This window comes from Oncorhynchus keta, chromosome 21 (genome assembly GCF_023373465.1).
Source record: "Oncorhynchus keta strain PuntledgeMale-10-30-2019 chromosome 21, Oket_V2, whole genome shotgun sequence".
NCBI lineage: Eukaryota > Metazoa > Chordata > Actinopteri > Salmoniformes > Salmonidae > Oncorhynchus > Oncorhynchus keta.
In genome coordinates, this window is record NC_068441.1 from 10,157,603 (window position 1) to 10,184,619 (window position 27,017).

The following is a 27,017-nucleotide window of genomic DNA, read 5'->3' on the forward strand; positions in this document are numbered from 1 at the left end:
TGCAATTTCTGAGGTCAGTAACTCTAATGAACTTATCCTCTGCATGGTGGTCCTCATGAGAGACAGTTTCATCATAGCACTTGATGCACTTTCAAAATTCTTGAAATATTCTGAATTGACTGACCTTCATGTCTTCAAGTAAAGTAATGAAGTAAGTCCATAATATGGACTTGGTCTTATACCAAATAGGGCTATCTTCTGTATACCAATTCTACCTTGTCACAACACAACTGATTGGCTCAAATGCGTTAAGAAGGAAAAAAATCCACTAATTAAGTATTAACAAGGCACACCTGTTAATTGAAATGCATTCCAGGGGACTACCTCATGAAGCTGGTTGAGAGAATGCCAAGAGTGTACAAAGCTGTCATCAAGCCAAAAGGTGGCTACTTTGAAGAATCTCCTGTCCTGACTCAGCCATCTATATCCATGCAGAGTCACCATGCACGGTTGTCTACAGTTGAGCTCTTGCATCAAGAGCAGATTCTGAGAAATTGAGTGACGTACGTTATTGAGCGTCCCATTCTGTCCTCACAGGGCTTGGTTTAATAAGACAACATTTTTTCCCCATCCAAGTTGAAAGAGCATTACAGACGGTTGGTATTCCCTAGTAATCCCAAATACTTCTGCAAACAATATAAATGTTTAAACAAAGTTCACTTTTCAAGGCTACTGTAAGGTTGACACCAGAAAAAATTATCACCTGAAGAATTACTATCCACAAACATAATTTTGCATATAAAGGCCTCTTAGTAGAATTATCATAGAGAGGTTGACTAGTTTAGTGGACTGTTGTTTTTTGTGTTGGTGCGGTCCTCTGAGTTCTGTCCTGTTCCCTCAGGAACTCTTTTGTGAGGCTCAGGCACCTCTGCACCAACACATGGGTCCACAGCACCAACAACCCCATTGACAAGGAGGAGGAGAAGCCTGTCATGTTACGGGTAAGTGGCTGGGAAGGATACTAGTGTGTGACCTTTGATCGGACTTGTAAAATCTATTTATTCAAAGTATGTTTTACACGTCATTCTTTTAGATTGGCACATCAGCGGTTAAAGAAGACAAAGAGGCCTTTGCCATAGTGCCTGTCCCCCCAGCGGAAGTCAGAGACTTAGACTTGGCCAACGATGCCAGTAAAGTGTTGGCATCCATTGCTGGGAAACTGGAGAAGGGCACTATAACACAGAATGAGAGGAGGTAAAGTGTGTGTTTGAAACAGATGTTGTACAACATTGTTGTAAATATCTGGTAGGTCGAAAGTCATTTTAGAAATTGCTGTTGGCCTTTTAACATTTGGTAGAAGTATTATTTTTCATGTTGAGATGTGTCATCATTTTAAGGTCCACTGGGTATTCCATAGTTTTTCTCTTTTAGCTATTGTCCGTGGCTCCTGGCTGTAGGAGTGGGTGTTATTTGGGTTCCTGGTGGAACCATTCATTCCTCCCTGGCCCTGTCTCTCTGGTCTCCAGGTTTGTCACTAAGCTTCTGGAGGACCTGGTCTTCTTCGTGTGTGACATCCCCAACACTGGCCAGGACGTGCTGGAGATCATGGTCAACAAGCCCAACAGAGAGAGACAGAAACTCATGAGGGAGCAGAACATCCTCAAACAGGTACAGCTCATTGTACTCCGTGGTATTATCATCTACTTTGGGCTTGGGGTACTTATGACAATGAGTCAATGTTAAGTTGACCTCTCCACATTGTCAATTTGAGTTAAATGACATATGGAATCCATATCCCTCTTTAGATTTTCAAACTTCTCCAAGCCCCGTTCACGGACAGTGGGGATGGTCCTATGCTGCGATTGGAAGAGCTTGGTGACCAGCGACACGCCCCCTTCAGGCACATCTGCAGGCTCTGTTACCGGGTATTACGACACTCCCAACAAGACTACAGGAAGAACCAGGTCGGTGGGCAGAACTGGTTGATTGCATCAATCAACTCAGACACACAGCAGAAATGTGCTAGCTAAAAGGCTAAATATAATTAACCTGTTAGTTGTGCATTAGAATGGTCCTGACCCTCACTGACTCCCCCTCTACAGGAGTACATAGCCAAGCAGTTCCGCTTCATGCAGAAGCAGATAGGCTACGACGTTCTGGCTGAGGACACGATAACTGCCCTGCTCCACAACAACCGCAAGCTTCTGGAAAAACACATCACGGCCGCAGAGATCGACACCTTTGTCACCCTGGTCAGGAAGAACCGGGAGCCCAGGTGAGACCAAGAGGACGGGGTGATAGGATGGGGGCATGCCATGGGCCTGATTCAGAAGGTTGTCTGTGGGGGGAAGTTTGTTTGTACAGCACCAGCCAGGGAATGTAGTAGATGTAGATGTATTCAAATGTATTCATGAGGGTATCAGAGGATGGGATTGTTTTGGACCCTGGCACTGGAGGTAATTGCTGTCATTAGTGCTGTCGAGCTCCAGTCTTGTGCTGCTGGCGACATGAGAACCATGCTGATCCAAGGGTCTGGATAAAGGGGGCTTTTATTGGGGTCTGATGGAGCTGGGAGGGGGACTGTGTCGGGACTGGAGCCTTCTGTTTCCAGCAGCACAGGGCTGTAGCAGGTCATAGAGCCTGAATAAGCCTACTCTGGGAGCCTGTACTGTGGATACTGACTAGTGCACTGTTGTAGACCCCGTAGTTTTCAAGTTTTAATGTCACATGCCTTTCAAAACCCAACAATGCAAGGATCAATAACAATGTATTATTAGAAAAAAAACACAAGAATATCAAGACTACCACTGTCGTGTTATCAGTCAACTTGATAATTGTGTTGGAATCATGCGTGGCTACACTTTCGTGGGTGAACAGGGAGTACAGGAGGGGACTAAGCACACACCCCTGTGGGGCCCCTGTGTTAAGGGTCAGCGTGGCGGAGGAGATGTTGCCTACCCTTACAACCTGGGGTCGGCCCGTCAGGAAGTCCAGGTTCCAGTTGCAGAGGGAGGTGTTCAGACCCAGAGTCCTAAGCTTGGTGACGACTTTGAAGGGGACAATAGTGTGTAGTCAATGAACAGCAATCTCACATAGTTATTCCTCTTATCTAGGTAGATGAGGGCGGTGTGGAAAAATTGAGATTGCGTCATCTATGGATCTGTTGGGGTGGTATGCAAATTGGAGTGGGTCTAGGGTGGCTGAGATGATGAAGTTAATGTGTGCCATAACCAGCCTCTCAAAACACTTCATGATTACAGAAGTGAGTGCTACAGGGCATTAGTCATTGTGACATGAAGCCTTAGAATTCTTAGGAACAGGAAGGATTGTGGTCATTTTGAAACGTGGGAATTACAGACTGGGGCAAGAAGAAGTTGAAAATAACTGTGAATATGCTTACCAGCTGTTCTGCGCATGCCCCTAGAGCGCAATCTGGAGTACCATCAGCAGCCCTGCGGGTGTTAACCTGATTAAAGACCCTTCTCACGTCGGCCTCAGAGAGTGAGATCACCGAATTCTCACAATGTTGTTGTCAAAGCGTGCATTGAGTTTGTCTGCTAGAGAGTCATCGTTGGGCAGAGTTGGGTCTTCCTTTGTTATCAGTAATGGAATGTAGCCCCTGCCACATGAGGCGGGCGTCTGTGTATTATGATTCAACCTTATTCCCATATTGTCCTTCTGCTCGTTTGTTGACTCTGCGGAGGTCATAGCGGGTCTACTTCTTCTTGTCTTCGGCCAAGGTTGTCTACGGTAGCTCTGTGTGCGGTAGCCCTGTTCTTCAGTTTAGCACCAACGTGAGTGTTAATCCAGTGCAGTGGTGTATGCCTCCTCCTAGGCAGCTGGACCTGTATGTTGACTATCCCCTTCTCTTTGACCTTCATCTCCAGGTTTCTGGACTACCTGTCTGATCTGTGTGTGTCCATGAACAAGTCCATCCCAGTGACTCAGGAGCTCATCTGTAATGCCGTGCTGGACCCATCCAACGCAGACATCCTCATCGAGACTAAGTAAACCCCACTAAAAACATGAGCGTGGGTGTGTGCGTGCTTGAACATTATACTGATGCTTTCTAATTAGATTGGCTCCAATATAGTGTTATTAGTAATGCTATTGATTATGTAAACAAAGACCGACGTGTGTTTCAGTATTCATTGTTTTCTGCAGTTACTTTGCACTATGTTGACTGTCTGTTTTATTTGCGCCGACCAGGCTAGTTCTGTCGCGCTTTGAGATTGAGGCTGTAACAATGGGGGAGAATCCCATAGAGACGGAGGAGGACGAGGAGGAGGTGTGGCTCTTCTGGAGGGACAACTGCAAGGAGATCAGGAGCAAGAGTGTCAGAGAGTTGGCCCAGGACGCCAAGGAGGGCCAGAAGGAGGACCAGGAGGTGGTCAGCTACTACAGGTCGGGGTTTAGCGCCTTACAGTGTTCAGAAGGATTTAAGGTTGGATTATGGGTGCAATGACATGTTTGAATGTACAGTATCTAAAAGCATATGGGACAGTTTGATTGTCTATGTACATAGCCTGCTTTCAGACTAATACCCTGACCAGATGTTAAAGTATGCTCCTCTCCCCCTGCAGGTACCAGCTGAATCTGTTTGCGCGGATGTGTCTGGACCGTCAGTACCTGGCCATCAATAAGATCTCTGGCCAGCTAGACGTGGACCTGATCCTGCGCTGCATGTCTGACGAGGACCTGCCCTATGACCTTAGGGCATCCTTCTGCCGCATGATGCTGCACATGCACGTGGACCGCGACCCCCAGGAACAGGTCACGCCAGTCAAGTACGCACGCCTCTGGTCCGAGATCCCCTCCAAGATCGCCATTGACAAGTGAGTGGGGTTTATGAACGTGTTATTAGGGTCCTATCAGCGATATTCTGCATTAGCTGAGCTCCTCTATAGGCTACCTCTGAGCCTTTACACAAGCATGTTCTCTCACTTTCTAAGCTATGACAATGATGGGACCACCAGAGATGAGATCAAGGAAAGGTTCTGCCTGACCATGGAGTTCGTGGAGAACTACCTGATGTCTGTGGTGTCTCAGAACATCCCTTTCGACGACAGAGAGAAAAACAAGCTCACCTTCGAGGTAGTTTTCTCTGGAAACATCACAAAGTGTCAACCAGAGAGAATGTATAATATGAGGAATTATCTCACTTCCATTTTCACTTTTCTCTGTTAAAAGGTAGTGAACCTGGCAAGGAATCTCATTTACTTTGGCTTCTATAACTTCAGTGACCTGCTGCGACTGACTAAGATCTTATTGAACATCTTGGATTGTGTTCATGTCAGCACCATTTACCCCATTACCAAGCTGGAGAAGGGAGAGGAAAAACAAGGTGAACACCCGACTTCTTTTGTCTGTCAATTGGTATTGGCTGTTACTGATGTAGTGTAATTGAGGTGCACTCTCTCGCTCTCAATACCCTTCCCTTATATGAGGAATCATGTGGGAGTTAATTAGGTTTGGTTAATGTGTTGTGTGTGAGTAAGCACCCCAGTTCAACTCTGAGGAGTGTGTGTTTTTGTGTGTATGTGTGTCCCCACAGGCAGTAATGTGATGAAGTCTATCCATGGGGTGGGGGAGCTAATGACCCAGGTGGTCCTTCGGGGGGGGGGCTTCCTCCCCATCACCCCCACCCACCAGCCGGAGGAGGGTGTGGTCAAGACCCAAACAGAGCCGGAGAGGGAGGACATCATGGTGATGGACACCAAGCTCAAGATCATCGAGATCCTGCAGGTAACATCTGCCCCGTCATCTGGTCTTTTATATAGATTTTCTGATGTTGTTTCCAAATATCTTGGCTTTGATTTCCCATAGTATCATATACAAATGTGTACAAAATCTAGATGAAGGACCTATTACTCTCCGTATGATTATTCTTAGTGGTGAGCTCCAAAGCCTGGTGTTTTAACTAACTGATGTGCTCTGTTCCTGCCCACCAGTTCATTCTGAATGTGCGGCTGGACTACAGGATCTCCTGCCTGCTCTGCATCTTCAAGCGAGAGTTTGATGAGAGTAACCCTCAGGGTGATAATACATCGTCTAGTGCTAGTCAAGATGGAAATAATATGACAGGTCAGCATACTGAGAGCCTTGCCTTTTCTTTCTTACTGCTTTTACCCTCAAGCTACAGACACTACAGGCATAAGAGATGCCACATGTCCTTACACCCTTAGTATTTGTATTACATTTTTATATTCAGATATTTTTCAAGTTCATTTGTGGAGTGGATGGTTTCAAAAGTGAAGTATAGCCTTCAAACGGGTTTCACAAGAATGTAAATGCTTCATTTGTTTTGTTAGGGGCTCTAGATTTTGAGAACATAGAAGAGCAGGCAGAGGCAATCTTTGGAGGAAGGTAAACCCTCTCATTTTAAAGCAATGCAGTGTCAGTCTCCGTAAAAGGACTGTTTTTAAGACTGGGATACTCAGTCCTCAGTGTCTGAGCCTGGTGTGTTGCTCTGCAGTGAGGAGAACACCCCTCTGGACCTGGATGACCATGGAGGGAGGACCTTCCTGAGGGTGCTACTGCACCTCACCATGCATGACTACCCTCCCCTGGTGTCTGGGGCCCTCCAGCTGCTCTTCAGACACTTCAGCCAGAGACAGGAAGTCCTCATGGCTTTCAAACAGGTAGGCCTCCGACCAAACCCACAGGTGCCACAGCCACAAGAACTCACAGGTCCACTGTATCAGTTTTCTGCACACTCATCAAGAATCGTATCTTTAGTTAGAAAGGCATCATATGAATGAGCATTAAAGTCATTTGATTACAAGGCAATTAAAGGCCTAGCTTGCTGTGGAGATTAAACTTTAGTCTAAACTGAGTTATAGCGCTTCCTCTTCCCTTAGGTCCAGCTCTTGGTGACCAGTCAAGATGTGGACAACTACAAACAGATCAAGTCCGACTTGGACCAGCTGCGCTCCATCGTGGAGAAGTCGGAGCTGTGGGTGTACAAGAGGCAGGGGGACGATGACGGAGGGGACGGACCCTCAGAGTCCGACCATAAAAAGAAGGTATTTGGTCAAAACTTCCCAACGATGATTGTACATCTCAATTATTTTTTTTGGGAATGCTTCACATGAATATGAACAAGCTCTCATTCTAACTCTGTCCATTTGCAGGGGGATTCAGGCAGCTCTGACAAAAAGAAGGAGGAAAGCAACAGCAGTTACAACTACAGGGTTATGAAGGAGGTATCATCTTCTTCATTTTCTCTCATCTCTGAGTTGGTGGTGTAAGGAGTCCTTGCCTTCACTCTTTTAAGATGTTGTCAGTCATTAGAGATGTATAAGGCAGACAGTCTCTGAGCCCCTTCTCTCTTCCCCTGTGTTCAGATCCTGCTGCGGCTCAGTAAACTGTGTGTCCAGGAGGGAGCATCGGGGAAGAAGAGTAAGAAGCAGCAACAGAGACTATTGAGGAACATGGGGGCCCACAGTGTGGTGCTGGAGCTACTGCAGATCCCCTATGAGAAGGTACTGGAGAATATGATGAGCCATACCTAAACTCTCAACACATCCTGACCAAAAAGGCATGAAGAAAACACTAGAGCATTTATACCATAGAGTTGTACAGTACATCAATCAAATCAAATCAAATCCAATTTATTTATATAGCCCTTCGTACATCAGCTGATATCTCAAAGTGCTGTACAGAAACCCAGCCTAAAACCCCAAACAGCAAGCAATGCAGGTGGAGAAGCACGGTGGCTAGGAAAAACTCCCTAGAAAGGCCAAAACCTAGGAAGAAACCTAGAGAGGAACCAGGCTATGTGGGGTGGCCAGTCCTCTTCTGGCTGTGCCGGGTGGAGATTATAACAGAACATGGCGAAGATGTTCAAATGTTCATAAATGACCAGCATGGTCGAATAATAATAAGTCAGAACAGTTGAAACTGGAGCAGCAGCACAGTCAGGTGGACTGGGGACAGCAAGGAGTCATCAAGTCAGGTAGTCCTGGGGCACAGTCCTAGGGCTCAGGTCCCCGAGAGAGAGAAAGAAAGAGAGAATTAGAGAGAGCATATGTGGGGTGGCCAGTCCTCTTCTGGCTGTGCCGGGTGGAGATTATAACAGAACATGGCCAAGATGTTCAAATGTTCATAAATGACCAGCATGGTCGAATAATAGTAAGGCGGAACAGTTGAAACTGGAGCAGCAGCACAGTCAGGTGGACTGGGGACAGCAAGGAGTCTTCATGTCAGGTAGTCCTGGGGCATGGTCCTAGGGCTCAGGTCAGTTGAAACTGGAGCAGCAGCATGGCCAGGTGGACTGGGGACAGCAAGGAGTCATCATGTCAGGTAGTCCTGGGGCATGGTCCTAGGGCTCAGGTCCTCCGAGAGAGAGAAAGAAAGAAGGAGAGAATTAGAGAACGCACACTTAGATTCACACAGGACACCGAATAGGACAGGAGAAGTACTCTAGATATAACAAACTGACCCCAGCCCCCCGACACAAACTACTGCAGCATAAATACTGGAGGCTGAGACAGGAGGGGTCAGGAGACACTGTGGCCCCATCCGAGGACACCCCGGACAGGGCCAAACAGGAAGGATATAACCCCACCCACTTTGCCAAAGCACAGCCCCCACACCACTAGAGGGATATCTTCAACCACCAACTTACCATCCTGAGACAAGGCTGAGTATAGCCCACAAAGATCTCCGCCACGGCACAACCCAAGGGGGGCGCCAACCCAGACAGGATGACCACAACAGTGAATCAACCCACTCAGGTGACGCACCCCCTGCAGGGACGGCATGAGAGAGCCCCAGTAAGCCAGTGACTCAGCCCCTGTAATAGGGTTAGAGGCAGAGAATCCCAGTGGAAAGAGGGGAACTGGCCAGGCAGAGACAGCAAGGGCGGTTCGTTGCTCCAGAGCCTTTCCGTTCACCTTCCCACTCCTGGGCCAGACTACACTCAATCATATGACCCACTGAAGAGATGAGTCTTCAGTAAAGACTTAAAGGTTGAGACCGAGTTTGCATCTCTGACATGGGTGGGCAGACTGTTCCATAAAAATGGAGCTCTATAGGAGAAAGCCCTGCCTCCAGCTGTTTGCTTAGAAATTCTAGGGACAATTAGGAGGCCTGCGTCTTGTGACCGTAGCGTACGTGTAGGTATGTACGGCAGGACCAAATCAGAGAGATAGGTAGGAGCAAGCCCATGTAATGCTTTGTAGCTTAGCAGTAAAACCTTGAAACCAGCCCTTGCTTTGACAGGAAGCCAGTGTAGAGAGGCTAGCACTGGAGTAATATGATCAAATTTTCTCGTTCTAGTCAGGATTCTAGCAGCCGTATTTAGCACTAACTGAAGTTTATTTAGTGCTTTATCCGGGTAGCCGGAAAGTAGAGCATTGCAGTAGTCTAACCTAGAAGTGACAAAAGCATGGATTAATTTTTCTGCATCATTTTTGGACAGAAAGTTTCTGATTTTTGCAATATTACGTAGATGGAAAAAAGCTGTCCTCGAAATGGTCTTGATATGTTCTTCAAAAGAGAGATCAGGGTCCAGAGTAACGCCAAGGTCCTTCACAGTTTCATTTGAGACGACTGTACAACCATTAAGATTAATTGTCAGATTCAACAGAAGATCTCTTTGTTTCTTGGGACCTAGAACAAGCATCTCTGTTTTGTCCGAGTTTAACATAAGCTTGGTCAATCATTTAATTTGTGGAAGGTTTGAATGATAGCTGCAGCTCTTTGGATGTGTGTCTGCCTGTACTTATGATGAACACTCCAGGGCGAGGATGTCCGTATGCAGGAGATCATGAAGCTGGCTCATGAGTTCCTCCAGAACTTCTGTGCAGGGAACCAGCAGAACCAGATCCTGCTGCATAAGCACATCAACCTATTCCTCAACCCAGGGGTGAGTGGACTTTCCTGGGGAAAGGGTTAGGGCTGGGAGGAACCAGTGGTACTCCATCCTTCCCACACCATAAGTCCACTAGTTTGATGCTTCTATTTCACCTTCTCTTTAGATTCTGGAGGCAGTCACCATGCAGCACGTTTTCATGAATAACTTCCAGCTGTGCAGTGAGATCAACGAGCGCGTGGTGCAGCACTTTATCCACTGCACCGAGACGCATGGCCGCCATGTCCAGTACCTCAAATTCCTTCAAACCATTGTCAAAGCCGAAAACAAATTCATCAAGAAGTGTCAGGACACCGTGATGGCTGAGGTGGGACACCATAATTGCAGTGCACACATGATTCCAATGCAAATGTAACACATTATGCATTTTAGCAATATAAACCTGTAATACTACCCAAACAGAAATTTGTTCAAATCTATATCATGTGTCAGCAGTATCTGATTAACGACAGTCTCTGTCTTCCTCCTGCTCAGCTGGTGAACTCGGGCGAGGACGTCCTGGTGTTCTACAACGACCGTGCGTCCTTCCAGACCCTGGTCACGATGATGCGGTCGGAGCGGGATCGTATGGATGAGAACAGCGCTCTGAGGTACCACATCCACCTGGTAGAGCTGCTGGCTGTCTGCACCGAGGGAAAAAACGTCTACACTGAGATCAAGTGTAACTCTCTGCTGCCTTTGGATGACATAGTGAGGGTGGTCACCCATGAGGACTGTATCCCTGAGGTGAGTGATTGACCGAAGAGCTAAAAGGCATGCATTGGTAGTCTACTGAAATGATAAAGAGCCTGGTATACATGTTGTATTCATGTGACTCATTTGAACATTTGCTTCTTGCAGCAAGTTAAATGACCATTCTGGGCTCTTGGGATAATATGTACTTAGGCACCTATGAAGTTGTTCATTCTTAACTTTTTCTCCAGGTGAAGATAGCCTACATCAACTTCCTGAACCACTGCTACGTGGACACAGAGGTGGAGATGAAGGAGATCTACACCAGCAACCACATGTGGAAGCTCTTTGAGAACTTCCTGGTGGACATATGCAGGGTAAACAAACACACATCACCTCTCTTCCATATCTGTTGGCGAGTCAACAGGCATGCTGGTGACATGTTACTGAGACCTGGTTGATAGTCTGCTGAGCATTCTACAGGGAGACTCTCAAAAATAAAGTTATATGTTCTCCTGGGAGTGTTCTGCTGAGAGGCACTGTGAGATCACAGCGTGGAGAAACAATATTCTATCCTCCTTCCTGTGAGGATCCAGGAAATGTGATCCAGTGAATGCTCACCCATTACCCACGTCTATCTGGTGAGTGAGTCAGGTTGACCTTGGTTGTCTGTTGTCTGCTGTCTGTAGGTGTGCAACAACACCAGTGACAGGAAGCATGCAGACACGGTTCTGGAGGGTTACGTGACAGAGACCGTCATGAGCATCGTCACCACCTTCTTCAGCTCGCCCTTCTCTGACCAGAGCACCAGTCTGCAGGTAACCATGACCACCGTAACATATAACACTAAATAAAAGCAGTTGAATGGTGGATATTCTACGCTGTTGGGAGAAATCTGGTCATCAATCATTTTCTGTTGATAGTGATCGGTGTTAACTTCCTCGTCTGTGTGTAAGAAACATTATCCCCAAAGGCTCTACACTGACAGTTAACATGTAATATATGACATTTTGCTTCAAATAGCTGGCACGTCAGGTGTATGTAAGTATGAGTAAAAGTCCCATTGTAATTGGTTTTCCATCCCCTGGGTGTGTTCCTTACCAGCAGTCATAGAGCAGCCAGATGTTTCCTCAATGACCGGTCTTCACAGAACTGAGTCAGCACCTTCCAAGAATTCTCTACAGATGGCGTGTGCAAATGCTTTAGAATCCTCCCCTCAGTTCCTTCCCAGATCTTTAGGCCTGTTTTCACAAGATAACTGGGATGTGTTTGCTAGGATATAATTGCAAATGTCACGTAACGAATGGTAAATCACTCTGTGACCTACTATAAATGGTTGGGATGTATGACAGGTGGAGGAGAAGATTTGTCCACTTCACTCTAAGGGTTTTGCAATCCCTCCTGGAGTTGTCTAGTAATACCAATTCCTGTAAGGAACTATGTTTTTGTTTAGATTGTTTTAGGTTTAGTTTCTCTTATAGTCATTTCCACATCCTTTCCAACCCATTTCCTCCACTATCCCACATCCCATTAGACTCAATACACCAGTTGATGTGAACCGCCATAATGATATCCATTCCCTTCTCTCCCATGACAGGCAAGCATTCTGGGAAAGATAACTGAGGTATACAGTATGTTGTAGCGTAGGTTTGTGTGCAGCTGGTTCACAGGGTGTTGTTTGGTCCTGGTGGTAGCGGTGATACTGTATGTATTAGACATTGGTCTAGTAGTAGTTGGGACCTGAGCTGATTCTGGTGATAACCAACAGGCATACTAGAAGTGTTAGACCCTCTTACATACTGTATGTTATAGCACCTTTACAGTACATACTGTTCAAGGTTTGAGAATTGTACGGGCAAACAGGAGAAAATGCTTTGAAACGTAAATAAACGTTCAGGTAATACTTTCTCGGTGTCAAAGGTTTTCTCTGATTTCTTCCTGCTGAACATGACTCAATTTGTGTCTGATGGCACCCTCACGTTGGGGAAACTGGGTTCTAGAAATATGGTCTGTGATAAACCACAAAAGCCTTTGTTGATCACGGCTGGGGATTTTAGCTTTGTTTAATGTGCAGCTTCTGACTTGTCTTTTGATGTCTTTTCTCCTCTTATATCTACTGTCTTTACTTTCTGTCTTTCTGTCTTTCTGTCTTTCTGTCTTTCTGTCTGTCTGTCTGTCTGTCTGTCTGTCTGTCTGTCTGTCTGTCTGTCTGTCTGTCTGTCTGTCTGTCTGTCTGTGTCTCTCTCGCTCGCGCTTTCTCTTAGACTCGTCAGCCGGTGTTTGTACAGCTCCTACAGGGGGTGTTCAGGGTATACCACTGCAACTGGCTCAACCCCACTCAGAAGGCCTCCGTTGAGGCCTGTATCAAGGTGCTCTCTGACGTGGGTAAGATGCCTGCAATTGGCCTCCATCTGTTACCCAAACACTGTCTTGATAAAGTCAGAGAAGTACATATCTTTATAGTCACAAGCCAATGAGCTCATTTTATCTGTCATCTAGAAGAAAAAAATACATATTTCAAAAAGTTTTTAAAAAACGACCCTCTTAAGTTTGTGTCCTACTGTTTCATTTCACACAGCCAAGAGCAGAGCCATCGCGATCCCAGTGGACCTGGACAGCCAGGTGAACAACCTGTTTGTCAAGTCCAACAACGTGGTCACCAAGTCCATCTTGAGCTGGAGACTCTCCGCCAAGAACGCCCCCAGGAGGGACTCCAACGCCACTGCGTCCGTTAGCTACAGGAACATCATAGAAAGGCTGCAGGTGAGGATTCAGGAACAGTGCCTTCAGAAAGTATTCACACCCCTTGACTTTTTCCACATTTTGTTATGTTACAGCCTCAATTTAAAATGGATTACATTTAGATTGTATGTCACTGGCCTACACACAATATCCCATAATGTCAAAGTGGAATTCTGTTTTTAGAACATTTTACAAATTAATAAAAAATGAAAAGCTGAAATGTCTTGAGTCAATATGTATTCAAGCCCTTTGTAATGGCAAGCCTAAAGTTCAGTCGCAAAAATTTGCTTAACTAGTCACACAATAATTTGCATGGAGTCACTCTGTCGAGAGTTTCAAGTTCCTTGGTGTCCACATCACCAACATGGTCCAAACACAAGAGAGCACGACAACACATTTTCCCCCTCAGGAGACTGAAAAGATTTGGCATGGGTCCCCAGAACCTCAAAGATGTCTACAGCTGCACCATCGAGAGCATCCTAACCAGTTGCATCACCGCCTGGTATGGCAACTGCTTGGCATCCGACCGTAAGGTGCTACAGAGGGTAGTGCGTACGGCCCAGTATATCACTGGGGCCAAGCTTCCTGCCATCAAGGACCTAGATATTAGGCGGTGTCAGAGGAAGATACAAAAATTGTCAAAGACTCCAGTCACCCAGGTCATAGACTGTTCTCTCTGCTACCGCACGGCAAGCGGTACCAGAGCGCCAAGTCTAGGTCCAAAAGGCTCCTTAACAGCTTCTAATAAGCTATAAGACTGCTGAACAATTAATCAAATGCCACCCCGGGCTATTTACATTGACCCCCCACCTCCTTTATTTTTACACAAATGATACTTGTTGTTTATTATCTATGCATAGTCACTTTACCCCTACCTACATGTACAAACTACCTGAACTAATCTGTACCCCCACACATTGACTCGGTACCGGTACCCCCTGTATATAGCCTCGTTATTGGTGTGTCATTTTGTGCTACTTTTTATTGTGTTACTTTAGTTTATTTAGTAAATATTTTCTTAACTCTATTTCTTGAACTGCGTTGTTGGTTAAGGGCTTGTAAGTAAGTATTTCACAGTAAGGAATACCTTTTGTATTCTGCCATGTGACAAATCAAATTTGATTTGATTTGAAATTCCCCTTTCACCAGGACAATAACCGAAAACACAAAGCCAAATATTCACTAGAGTTGCTTACCAAGACAACGTTGAATGTTCCTAAGTGGCCTAGTTTCAGTTTGGACTTAAATCGTCTCGTAAAACTATGGCAATAATTGAAAATGGCTGTGATGATTTGACCAGTTCCCAGAAACAGAATTCATGGAACTGCGTTAGTAAGGAATGACCTGTAATCCCCCAGAAAGCTAACCTAGTGTATGTATTGCAATTTCTTTGTACCCATCACACTGTATACAGTAACTCTACCAGAACCCCTCCCGCCTTCCCTCCCACCTACGCAAGACAATGTCTACATCAACACACAGTGTGACGCAACTGTAACAGTTTTCTTATTTCCATGGAGTTTATCATGACTCTGACTCATGGGGATATAGAGCGGGGTGAGGGGAGTTGGATTGGGCTGGTCTGTTTTCGAGGTTTTTGGTAAACCGTGGTCTACTTCTGCTTTTATACATTTTTTGTGTGCAGTCTGAGACAATAAGGTCACAAAGTTCACCATGGTGTTTTTCATTTTTGTCAGCTTCCCTGTATCTTGTTTGGTCACGACTTCAAATGTAGGGGCTGGAATCCAGGCCCCAATCTCATACAGTTCGGTTGGGCCTCATCTAGACCTACCACTGGTGTAACACTCAGTGTGCCAATATCCTGAGTGTGCCTGTGCCCTGTCTGTGTCCTATTTCTGTTCTGTTACCTCTCTAACCATGCCTGTCTTCTGCATTTCTCTGTGTTTAAGGACATAGTGTCGGCTCTAGAGGACCGTCTGCGTCCTTTGGTCCAGGCTGAGCTATCTGTCCTGGTGGATGTGCTGCATCGCCCAGAGCTACTCTTTCCTGAGAACACAGATGCCCGCAGGAAGTGTGAAAGCGGTGGCTTCATTTCCAAGTAAGACTCATGTACCCACTAACCACTGCAAGCCACCCACCTCATTGACATGCTGACTAACAATGGACGTGCCTCTTGCTATGTCCAGTGATAAACCACAGTCTGCAATCTTCTTAGAAATTGCGAAAAAAAAATCCCACAGCAGTTGTAAACCGACTGAGGTTTTAGCCACTAGAAATTGATCGAGCTGTGGTTTAACTGGGAAGTCTGCACAGTCTCCTGATACTGTCTCAGTGTTGAGGAATGCGTTGTGCTCTTTCATACTGTACCCGCTGTACTGTAACTAGAGTTGGGACACTTATCATGTACAAGTGTACCGTAACTGAATCCGTCATTGATCAGGGCGTGCTGCTCAAAACATGCTACTGTAGTGACCCAGGGCTTTGTTTTCACGTGTCCTGCCCTGAACCTACTGGAGCTCTGTCTCCCTCACACAGGGCTCCCTCCCTCCCTGCCTTACACGGGCCAGGCCATTCCTGTGTCTGTTGTGTTTGATAAGGGCTGAGATTGGATTACTGGGCATGAGGGCGGGCGTCTGGGCTTTTTGAACAGGTGCCGGCTCAGGGGTTAGCCTACTGTAAAGGGCCGCAGGCAGGGGGGATTAATGTGTGGAGTAGCACGTGAGATACCACATGTTCACACTGATTCAGAACAATGACTTACATTTCAAAGGTAATGCAGTACAGTACTAACCGTAATATGTACAGTAGAATACAATGGGACCTTTAGGAAAGCTTGTATGCCGGGAAGAAATTGGGTCTAATGATTTTCACTGAAGTGTTCATACACATGATTGATCATTTGGACTGAAACACTCCTATCAATGAATACAAGTCACACAGCACCTGATCTGATTGACAGCACCTCTAAGACCCACGTGAGGTCAATCTCTACCCCTAGCATTTATGACCAATAATGAATTAAGCCAATCAATTACGATATGTCAAGCAAACATAATATTATCTCTTAATTACTCAAGCTTAACAGTAAATACTATAGGGGTGACTCTCTGAAATCAGGGTTTGTTATCACTGAAGTGTTTTTTGGGGGAGGGGAGTGCAGTTCTGTACAGTGTGATACACCTCTCCTCCTGTCCCTGTCCCTGTCCCTGTCCCTGTCCCTGTCCCTGTCCCTGTCCCTGTCCCTGTCCCTGTCCTCTGCCCAGGCTGATCAAACACACCAAGCAGCTACTGGAGGAGAACGAGGAGCGGCTGTGTATCAAGGTGCTGCAGACTCTGAGGGAGATGATGACCAAAGACCGTGGCTATGGGGAGAAGGTAAATGGCCGTCTTCACCACCATCTCACAATACTTCCCTTGTTCTCTCTACACTGGGTTTTATCATGAGCGGAAACTGAGTGCTTTCTAAGAGGCCTGGTATTCTGTAGCTCTTTACAGAGGTCAGTGCAAAGTTCAGAGGTTTACAGCAAAGCTGGAGGTTAAGTTTTCCTCTGCTGCCCTCTGCCTTCCCCCCAGATGATACTGGTAGTACATTATGTCTGTGTTGGTTGGGATGAGTCTTTTGGTTTGGTTTAAAACCTACAGTAGCAGCTGCCTTTCTGCAGGAATAAGATGCCAAGGGTGTGTATATATGGTATCCTCAGTGCTTTTCCTATTGGCACAGTCAGACACACACGTAAACCACAATGGATTAGTGTCCATCTGAAAATGACTTGTCTATGTTTGGTGGTTGGGGACAGTTCCAGTATACTTTAACAGCACCAGCACGCTGTAATTGAACTTTAACTCTAATACACCATTAACACTAATACAGCATTTACTGTATGGGCTGTAAATGACTCTCTGTACTAACCTCTGATTAATGACCTTGGTTCACTCTGCTTTCTGTTCTGTTGAGCGAGGGCAATCCATTGCTTTGAAATGCAGTAACCTGTGTGTTTTTACTAACTGACTGACTGACTGACATGGTGTGGGGTTTCTTACCTACTGTTTGTCTGTTTTCAGCTGCCACCCCTCCTCCTAACCCAGCTCTACTAACTCTGCCTGTATACTCTTCTCTTCCAGCACATTGCCTTTGATGATGAGATGGATGTGGCTGAGGTTGATCATTTTCCTTCTTTCGTTCGGTTTCTGTCTCGTACTAGTCGTGTGGTGTAGATAGATGTGCCTGTGCTGGTGGTTTTTCTGTCTTGTTATGTGCTGCTGACTTCAGTGTAGCTGCTTGTTTCCGTGTGTGTTACCGTGCCACTAGCATGCTAAGCACTTTTTGGTGTTGCCAACTTGCTACACTCCAATGTGTCTGTATTGTAGTCAGACCTGGGTTCAAAATACTCAGACTCAAATTCACTCCCACGCATTTAACCCAGGTATCAGGAAATAGTATCTCAAACAAGTATTCGAAAATACTGTCAAATACAATTTGGCAGACTATTTGGTTTTTACAATTAGCCATTCAAATACTTCAAATAAAAGTGCTTGTTTTGGGCTGTGTGTTTGAGAATACTCAAATAATGCGAGATGGTTTGTTCCAAGAAAAAAGTACCTTTTGCATCCCTTCGATATTTCAAGTAGAAATTGCGCACCAATATTGCAATTTAAAAGCCTTTTATATTAAATGACCTTTTAATATAGACCACATGGAGAATTCAATAAATCTGATAGTTAATATGTATAAAGATTTGCTAAAGTGCCAAAATGTCCCTCTGCACGCCCTCTGTGACTTCTAGGACTTTAACCCACTTAACCCCAAAATGTCTCCCAAGTTTTCACCATCATTGTAAAGCCCTAGTTATTTTGTTGCTTTAACTTAACTTGCTTTAGCTTCAGATATTGAAGATGATTATTTATTTCATGTGATTAGTTATTCATTTTACGTCTGTCTCTCATTTTAAGGTCAACCCTGTCACATGAACTGAACTCTCCTTTTAATATGATGAAAACTCTTCTTTTTTTGTACTTTTTAAAAATATTTTTTTTACAAAAGAAACACAACATCTAACAATAAATCATAGTGTAGAAGCAGGTGAGCTGGTTCTACTATTTTGAGCAATTTTCTGGTGTTTTGAGGTGGAAAAGTGAGTGGGGTCGAGCAGAACACAACACATCAACCAGTAGACAGGCTACAAATGTTTTAACAATCATTTTTTTCTGTAGTTTGCGTTCAACTGCCTTTCCCTGTTGTACGCAACAAGCTTCCATTCACCCTGACACAAGGGGATTTATGGATGAAATTGTCAACCCAGTTACTGTCAACCCAGTTACGGTCAACCCTGTTACTTTATTTGGCACTTATCATAGTAGCATTTTTATTTAACCTCTTGAGATGGAAAACACTTTTTTAAAATTAAGGTTAACATATACACATTAGGACATGTAAAAATGAGGTGAAATCATATATATATATATATATATATATATATATATATATATATATATATATATTTTTTTAACCAATTTACACTACTCAAAAGGCATCCAATTGGTGGAACGGCCCAGATACAGAAGTCCATGTATTTGAACACATGTCTGATTGTAGTCGTCCGCTTAAAGTTGAATTATGGTCGTTGTGTACATAGATCCACAGGTCTTTATACAGTTTTTTTCAGACTGGAATTGCATGTTAGGAATCTGGTATTTTTGGAAACAGTGCACACAGACCATAATGGCAGACCCTGAGGGGGGGGGGGTTGATCATACCCAGACTCTCTTTGGGTGGTGGTCAGAGGGACAGGGTGGTTCCCCCTAAATTCCTCACCATCATTACCACAGCAGGTGTGTGAGTATTTATACACGTGAAGCTATCCCTTAAATGTAGTGGCGGACACCAGAGCATACCAACATCCATAGAGGGTAAGGGGGTTGGTGTGTGCAGGTGTGCTTGCTACTGTATATGTACATTCAGGTCTGTGTTTCTGTGTCTGTGTCTGCCTTAAAGACAGAGTGGAGATATCCTTTTTTTTTTAAATTTTAACCTTTCATCTGGTACTGTATCTGTCTGTTTAGGGACTTTCAGAGAGGCTGGGACCAGTGCCATATGGGAGGGTCTAACTTCTTACTTAGAAGTGTTTATAGTTCCTGGATGTTACGCAACAGTTAATATTACCCTTGTCAATGGCAAAGCACCAGACTACAGTACACCCCATTCCAAAGCATACATTGAGAGGGTATGGCATGTAAGAGCACAGCTTTCAACCATAGATTATATTGTTTGTTTGTTTTTTACCTTTGGAAGATATCATTTAGTAGAAGTTGCTGTATTACTGTAGTTTAACTTTTTGGTCACAACAACATTTTCTACTCACGACTTCAAGCACTTGATTTATTGTACTGTAAATGAGCACAAGAATGGAATGAGTTACTTTAGGCTGTGAAACTTCATTTCTGAAAAAAGGAAAGAAAACAAGAGAGGGAGAGATAAGAAGGAAAGGTAAACATAGATATCAGACTGAGTGGCTGTTGGAGAGCCTACACTCTAAGCTGCATGTCTGCCAGGAGATCACATGCTCACATGAGTGTATTTTCTCTCTCTCTCTACTCCTCCTTCCCTCCCTCCATGTGGTATCCAGTGTTGGAAATCCCCAGCTGCTACCCCTCCCAAAAACAATCCCTGACGCTCCCTCCTAAAATGGGAGTGAACAGATAGACTGCTTCTTTGTTGCCTCAACGCCCCCTCCCCGTTTTACTGTCTGAAGAATGTACACACATACTTTACACACACACACACACACACACACACACACACACACACACACACACACACACACACACACACACACACACACACACACACACACACACACACACACACCCCATCCAGCACGTGCATGGACCTAGGAGGGTCCTACTGTGGGATGCAGTGTCCCATACACCAGGCTGATCCAAAGCCCACACTTCCCCTCTGCAGCAGAAACAGCAGCAGCAGCACTGAGCTGTCTGTCAGTTAGCTGTTCCGTAAGCCCTGTGTTAAGCTTGCTGCGCTGCTCGGTATGCCAGCTCCTCTGTGGCTTCCCACTGCTACAGGAGAGTGCTGCCATGCAGTACAGTACTCTCCTTATTAATCTGAGAAGCATAGGGTACTGTAGTACCCTGAGTCGGTGTGCATGTTTGTGTCGGGGGTGGGTGGGATAATGTAATAGGGTCAGCAGAAAGCAGAGATAATATGGCTTTAGGTTGGCGATATGTTGTGTGCTGACCTGGGGGGGGGGGTTACGCAATAGAGATGATTTCTATGCAGGAGAGGGCACGACGGTCTGTTTGTGTCCGCATGTGTCTCTCTTGCTCCCTCGCATCGCTGTGTGTCCCCATGCCAGTGGATCTCTATCGTCTCATTATCCCTGGCAAACTCTCTGTCTCCCTCTCTCTCTATTTATATCTCTCTACCAATCTTTTTCCTCCCTCTTAGTCTCTCCCTGTTCGCTCCTCTCATAGCCGTTCTACATCCCACAGTGCTGGTGTCCTCTGCCTCAGCGTTTCCCTGCTTGTCCTCAGCTATACTCAGAGCTGCTGCAGTGTGTGTGAGGCGATTTGAGGGAACCTTGGTTGTTTCTCTGATCCCCTCCAACAGGGAAAACTATAGGCACTTTTGCTGGCCATGCCGCTCTGTCCCAGGTTCCCTGCAGCCTGCCTTCGTCCTGCACGATACTTGGGTTCCCGCCAGCTCTCAGGCAGCGGTTATGTAAGAGCTAGCATATCCCCCCTGAAATTCACTCTCCACTGATGTGACCTTCAGAAGTAATTGGCAATAAAAGTGTGGCGGAGCTGTTTACTGAGAGACTGGCAGCGCCTCGTGTTGGGCGGCGCTGGGGCGGGCAAGGGAGTGTTAACTGTTTCAGGCCCGCCACTGATGTAATGGTGTCAGACAAGAACAAAATAAATCATCTCTCTGTCCTCCACCCTTATCCCCCTTTATCTCCTATGATTGTCTTCCTGTTTGTCTCTCTTTCTTGAAAGCCTGCATGTCTCCCTCCCTCCCCCTGCCTATTTATTCTTTGACCTGTAATCTTCCATGCTAGGGGATAGGAGGGTGGGGGGAAGGGGTGCTGGGGTGCCTATGATAGTCACTGTCACTAGGAGAGAGGCCCGGCAGATTATATAATAAGGAGAAGGAAGGGGTGGTACGATTCTGACTACAGACCCATGTGACACACCCTGAAAACAAGTGCAGAGGCAAGTGGAAACTCCATGGGGGAGTCGTCTCATCTTTCCACTGCTGAAATGTGATTGTAACTTCCATTAAGATGACCTTATGTTTGGCCCTGTATCGCAGTGGAGCAGTGATTCAGCCCACTATACCACAATATAGTTTACGTCATACAGTCTGAGAAAACGTACAAGTGGGACCAATGTTGGCGGTCATGGGTCTAGCTGTGTCCAGGGCTGATGCCAGCAGTTCCATGGGAAAAGCATGGGCGACCCCCAGCGTTCAGATCCCCGGGACTCATGGAAGACAAATCAGGGCAGATAAGGCCCATAATGATTGTCATGCTCCACCACTGAACATGTTGACGGATCGGAAACCCATTGGGAAAGTAGCTTTATGATGTTGTGCTTTAATTGAATTTGACAAGTGAATCAGGGTTAAAACCTTTTCAGCCTTGTTTGCATGCATCATCCTTTTTCCTGTGCAAATGGATGTTTTACGTAAACAGGGGCCTGATAAGGGGAGATTCTTGTCTAGTCTCACAATTACTCAGAGTCAGCATGACTGCGTTACTGAGGCACTGTGGTCTGTCTGTGTATCTGTCTCTGCCTTTTCACTTTGCACCATTTAAATGTATCACATCCGTCAGTCTGTCTCTCTCTTCCTAAAAGTCCTTTTTAACATTGGTGTTGAAGCAAGCTTTTCATTTCAGCAGTCAGCCCACAGAAAATCAAATGTTTCTCTTTTCTCTTGCGGTACTTTGTCAAACATTGAGTATGAACAACATCATCAAGTCAGCATTAGCTAATGTGTTAGGTTTTTAAATGTATTCGTACATGTTTTGTTTCCATTTGTCTGTATTATTATGCACTGTATCACTAATAGGCCTACTTGTAGCGCCATCATGCCACTAAAAGCCATATCTGCAAGTCTGGTTTGTCCCTTAAAGCCCTTGGCCTTCATTTTAGGACCTGCAATTTCTGCTCACATTAAGTAAACAGTCCATTCATTGTCCTACGTGAAGGTGTTCATTTTGCTATGCAAGCAACTGGGAGAAAGCAGGGGCAATCCCATGCAGGCATATGAACACAGGGAGAGTATAATAGTGATGTTTGATTATATAACACAAGACACATGCTCTAATAACAGCAGAGACTTAGCATAGAAACGTCAGATAAGGGCGTGTTTGTTGTCCCCTTCATCGTGGCTGGCTTTGAGTCATGCGCTTTTATTGCTGTCGGGCACATGATGGGCCAACTGATCAACTGTAACCAGCCAGACATACACGGAGGTCCTTGGTGAAGCGGGAATGTCCTTGCATTGATCTGTTTGCACTGTGAGGCAAGTGACCTGAGAACTGCCTGAGGTTAATTTGCCCACGGACTGTGGTCTAACCCAGACCTTGACTAACCCAGACCATGTGTCTTATCTGTCTATCTATTCAGCTGGCCCCTCTGCCGGCTGAACCTGAAGTCCCTGCTGCAGATGTGAGTTCAACACCCATATTGCCTGGGCCTCAGCACAGCCTGGGCCTTAGCACTCCAATATGGGTTATTGTAGAATATAGATAATCTGAGTCATCCATCCTCCCCGCTCATCAAGATGGAAACAGCGAAATCCTTTCCCTTTTCAGTGCCCACTCACCAAAACACACAGACGCAAATGTTTCCCCTTGTGGATTTTTAAGGGAAAAAGGTATTTGATCCCCTGCTGATTTTGTACGTTTGCCCACTGACAAAGAAATGATCAGTCTACCATTTTAATGGTAGGTTTATTTGAACAGTGAGAGACAGAATAACAACAACAAAAATCCAGAAAAACACATGTCAAAAATGTTATAAATTGATTTGCATTTTCATGAGGGAAATAAGTATTTGACCCCTCTGCAAAACAGGACTTAGTACTTGGTGGCAAAACCCTTGTTGGCAATCACAGAGGTCAGATGTTTCTTGTAGTTGGCCACCAGGTTTGCACACATCTCAGGAGGGATTTTGTCCCACTCCTCTTTGCAGATCTTCTCCACGTTATTAAGGTTTCGAGGCTGACGAACCTTCAGCTTCCTCCACAGATTTTCTATGGGATTAAGGTCTGGAGACTGGCTAGGCCACTCCAGGACCTTAATGTGCTTCTTCTTTGTTGTCATGCTGGAATATCCATCCACGACCCATTTTCAATGCCCTGGCTGAGGGAAGGAGGTTCTCACCCAAGATTTGACAGTACATGGCCCCGTCCATCATCCCTTTGATGCGGTGAAGTTGTCCTGTCCCCTTAGCAGAAAACACCCCCAAAGCATAATGTTTCCACCTCCATATTTGATGGTGGGGATGGTGTTCTTGGGGTCATAGGCAGCATTCCTCCTCCACCAAACACGTTGAGTTGATGCCAAAGAGCTCCATTTTGGTCTCATCTGACCACAACACTTTCACCCAGTTGCACTCTGAATCATTCATATGTTCATTGGCAAACTTCAGACGGGCATGTATATGTTCTTTCTTGAGCAGGGGGACCTTGCGGGCGCTGCAGCATTTCAGTCCTTCACGGCGTATTGTGTTACCAATTGTTTTCTTGGTGACTATGGTCCCAGCTGCCTTGAGATCATTGACAAGATCCTCCTGTGTAGTTCTGGGCTGATTCCTCACCGTTCTCATGATCATTGCAACTCCACGAGGTGAGATATTGCATGGAGCCGAGGGAGATTGACAGTTCTTTTGTGTTTCTTCCATTTGAGAATAATCGCACCAACTGTTGTCACCTTCTGACCAAGCTGCTTGGCGATGGTCTTTTAGCCCATTTCAGCCTTGTGTAGGTCTACAATCTTGTCCCTGACATCCTTGGAGAGCTCTTTGGTCTTGGCCATGGTGGAGAGTTTGGAATCTGATTGATGGATTGCTTCTGTGGACAGGTGTCTTTTATACAGGTAACAAACTGAGATTAGGAGCACAGTGTGCTCCTAATCTCAGCTCATTACCTGTATAAAAGACACCTGTCCATCTGAAAGATTTCTGTCTCCCAGGTGTCTTTTATACAGGTAACAAGCTGAGATTGTGCTCCTAATCTCAGCTCGTTACCTGTATAAAAGACACCTGGGAGACAGAAATCTTTCAGATTGAGAGGGGGTCAAATACTTATTTCCCTCATTAAAATGCTAATCAATTTATAACATTTTTGACATGCGTTTTTCTGGATTTTGTTGTTGTTATTCTGTCTCTTATTGTTCAAATAAACCTACCATTAAAATTATAGACTGATCATATCTTTGTCAGTGGGCAAACGTACAAAGTCAGCAGGGGATCAAATACTTTTTTCCCTCACTGTATGTCCCATTTCCCTCCCTCCATTCATCCATCCATCCCTCTGTAGGTTTTTGAGTGAAGAACAGATTCCTTACCTTCTTTCTGCCGGATTTTGGAGCAGCGTGCTGGGTGTTTTTCCATGGCAGATGGGAACATGGGTTTACACTGCGTCAGTACCACTACTAGTACACTGCACTGACTCCGTTATGTCATCTGGAAAGGGATGGGTTTTTTCTCATGGTTTGAGTTGCGTTTCTGCCCCTTGCAGCCTGTTGCTCCCTTGTGTTTTTAACATGGTTTAATTTGTGCTGCAACTGCAAAGTAACAATGGAGTCACTCTGAGCCATCTAGTTTGTTGGTTGAAATAACCCAATATCAAAGGTTTGAACAGCAAAGTTTACGCCTTGTTTTAGCATTGTGAACGTAAAAAAGTTGAAAGTGATTATGAGATGTGAAGTTAATGGGATGGTTGTAAATAAATGTTATTTTATTTCTAACAGCAAGCCACCTTGTTATTCAATTCTCTTCTCTAACCGGTGCTTAAGACTATTTTCACGAAGCCTTGCATGATTATGTTCCTACCCCACATCCACCCCAACACACCACCCACCTCCCTATGTTAACTGCATGAAATCATTTGGCTCAGTTCCCTGCATGTAAGGAAGGTGACTAATGTGCACAGTATTAACACCCCTCTCTCATTTTGTTTTTGTTTTCCCTTAATTTTCCTTTTTTGGACTTTTCTTTGATTTACTTTCTGCTAACTCACCTCACCCTTAGGAGCTTGATCCCAACCAGCCCCAGAAGCAACTGGAGGACCAGAGAAGGGTAGGTACAGTCCAGTACGGTCTGATCCTCTCTGTTCCGGAGTCCGCCAACCTGCTCTCTCTGGCCCACCACAGCTGGCTGTCCTGATGCACTGATGCACCTGACCTGGCCTGCAGCCACTCTGCTTCCACAGCATGCCCACCTACTCACAGGGTTACCCCCCACCCCACACTAACGAACTGACCACTGGATGTGGGTGTCAATGGGTTTCAGGAGGAATATTAGGGAAATTATATGTACTGTATATGAGTTGGAAGACTGCTTTTGAGACACACTGTATGAGGCGCGATGCTCAATCAGTTGAGATCAGAGGTCAGATTTTTAGCATGCTCTGCCTCTTACCTGGCAAAGGTTATAAACAAAGGCAAGAAAACAATATTTTCTAAGAAGCACACTGTTTCCACTGATTAAAAATGCAGGGTTAATGTCTTGAGACTGACTGTATGAGGGTGCCAGGCCCAATCAGAGTTGAGGTATTCTAAACTGATAACACTGATGTTGGGAGTCCTTATCTCATGATGACGATTTAGGCTCAATCCTCTGACATCACCTCTTTCCACCAGGGTGAAGCTCTGAGGCAGATTCTGGTGAATCGTTACTATGGGAACATCAAACCTGGGGCCAGAAGAGACAGTGTGACGACGTTCAGCAATGGTCCTGTCCCCCCTGGAACAGAAGGGAAACCTCGAGCAGGTACCTGTCTGTCTCTGTATCTCTGTCTCTGTCTCTCTGGATAAGGTGGTACGGACTGGCTGAATATCTCAATACCTCAGAGTATTAAAGTTTTCAAATCAGGGTGATGAGTCATGGTTGGTCTCTTCTCCATGCTTGGAGAAAAGGAATGAGTTCCTTCCTGTTCACGCTCCTACCTCAAACCAAATGTAATTTGTTGCATGCTTTGTCAACAACAAGTATAGACTAACAGTGAAATACTTTCTTACGGGCCCTTCCCAACAATGCAGAGAGAAAAATAGAAAAATTATAGGAAAAAATTCTAACACAAGGAATACATACACAATGGGTAACAATATATACATGGGGTACCAGTACCAAGTCTGTGTGCAGGGGTACGAGGTTATTGAGGGCAACAGGATAGATAATAAACAGTAGCAGCAGCATATGTGATGATTCAGAAGAGTTAGTGCAAAAACGGTCAATGCAGATAGTCTGGGTAGCTATTTGGTTCACTATTTAGCAGTCTTGACTTGGGGTTGGAAGCTGTTCAGGGTCCTGTTGATTCTAGCTTCGGTGCATCGGTATCGCTTGCTGTGCGGTAGAGAGTACAGTCTATGACTTGGGTGGCTGGAGTCTTTGAACATTTTTAGGGCCTTCCTCTGACACCGCCTGGTATAGAGGTCCTGGATGGCACGGAGCTCGGCCCCAGTGATGTATTGGGCCGTACACACTACTGCCTTGTGGTCGAATGCCAAGCAGTTGCTATACCAAGCGGTGATGCAGCCAGTGAAGATGCTGTCATTGGTGCCATTTTTGAGGATCTGAGGGCTCA

At 45.3% G+C, this 27,017-nt stretch overlaps 1 protein-coding gene across 14 annotated transcripts in view; it reads left to right on the forward strand.

Moving 5' to 3' along the window:
- The window catches only part of LOC118400084 (inositol 1,4,5-trisphosphate receptor type 1-like), a 144,888-nt gene that overhangs the window by 52,391 nt on the left and 65,480 nt on the right, over positions 1-27,017 (forward strand). For 4 of the 14 annotated variants that reach the window (XM_035796515.2, XM_035796522.2, XM_035796519.2 and 1 more), the window contains 30 exons: positions 842-941; positions 1,034-1,194; positions 1,467-1,608; positions 1,746-1,904; positions 2,043-2,215; positions 3,828-3,947; positions 4,150-4,344; positions 4,524-4,775; positions 4,893-5,034; positions 5,131-5,284; positions 5,495-5,685; positions 5,892-6,024; positions 6,252-6,306; positions 6,416-6,581; positions 6,801-6,965; positions 7,074-7,145; positions 7,287-7,424; positions 9,686-9,811; positions 9,924-10,124; positions 10,292-10,543; positions 10,741-10,866; positions 11,179-11,307; positions 12,754-12,874; positions 13,068-13,252; positions 15,142-15,290; positions 16,456-16,567; positions 17,315-17,350; positions 22,835-22,876; positions 25,463-25,510; positions 26,074-26,203. In XM_035796515.2, the coding sequence (XP_035652408.1) occupies positions 842-941; positions 1,034-1,194; positions 1,467-1,608; positions 1,746-1,904; positions 2,043-2,215; positions 3,828-3,947; positions 4,150-4,344; positions 4,524-4,775; positions 4,893-5,034; positions 5,131-5,284; positions 5,495-5,685; positions 5,892-6,024; positions 6,252-6,306; positions 6,416-6,581; positions 6,801-6,965; positions 7,074-7,145; positions 7,287-7,424; positions 9,686-9,811; positions 9,924-10,124; positions 10,292-10,543; positions 10,741-10,866; positions 11,179-11,307; positions 12,754-12,874; positions 13,068-13,252; positions 15,142-15,290; positions 16,456-16,567; positions 17,315-17,350; positions 22,835-22,876; positions 25,463-25,510; positions 26,074-26,203 (4,175 nt within the window). The remainder of the gene's footprint in view (positions 1-841; positions 942-1,033; positions 1,195-1,466; positions 1,609-1,745; positions 1,905-2,042; positions 2,216-3,827; positions 3,948-4,149; positions 4,345-4,523; positions 4,776-4,892; positions 5,035-5,130; positions 5,285-5,494; positions 5,686-5,891; positions 6,025-6,251; positions 6,307-6,415; positions 6,582-6,800; positions 6,966-7,073; positions 7,146-7,286; positions 7,425-9,685; positions 9,812-9,923; positions 10,125-10,291; positions 10,544-10,740; positions 10,867-11,178; positions 11,308-12,753; positions 12,875-13,067; positions 13,253-15,141; positions 15,291-16,455; positions 16,568-17,314; positions 17,351-22,834; positions 22,877-25,462; positions 25,511-26,073; positions 26,204-27,017) is intronic. The other 10 variants (XM_035796526.2, XM_035796528.2, XM_035796530.2 and 7 more) reach the window with 8 other exon arrangements.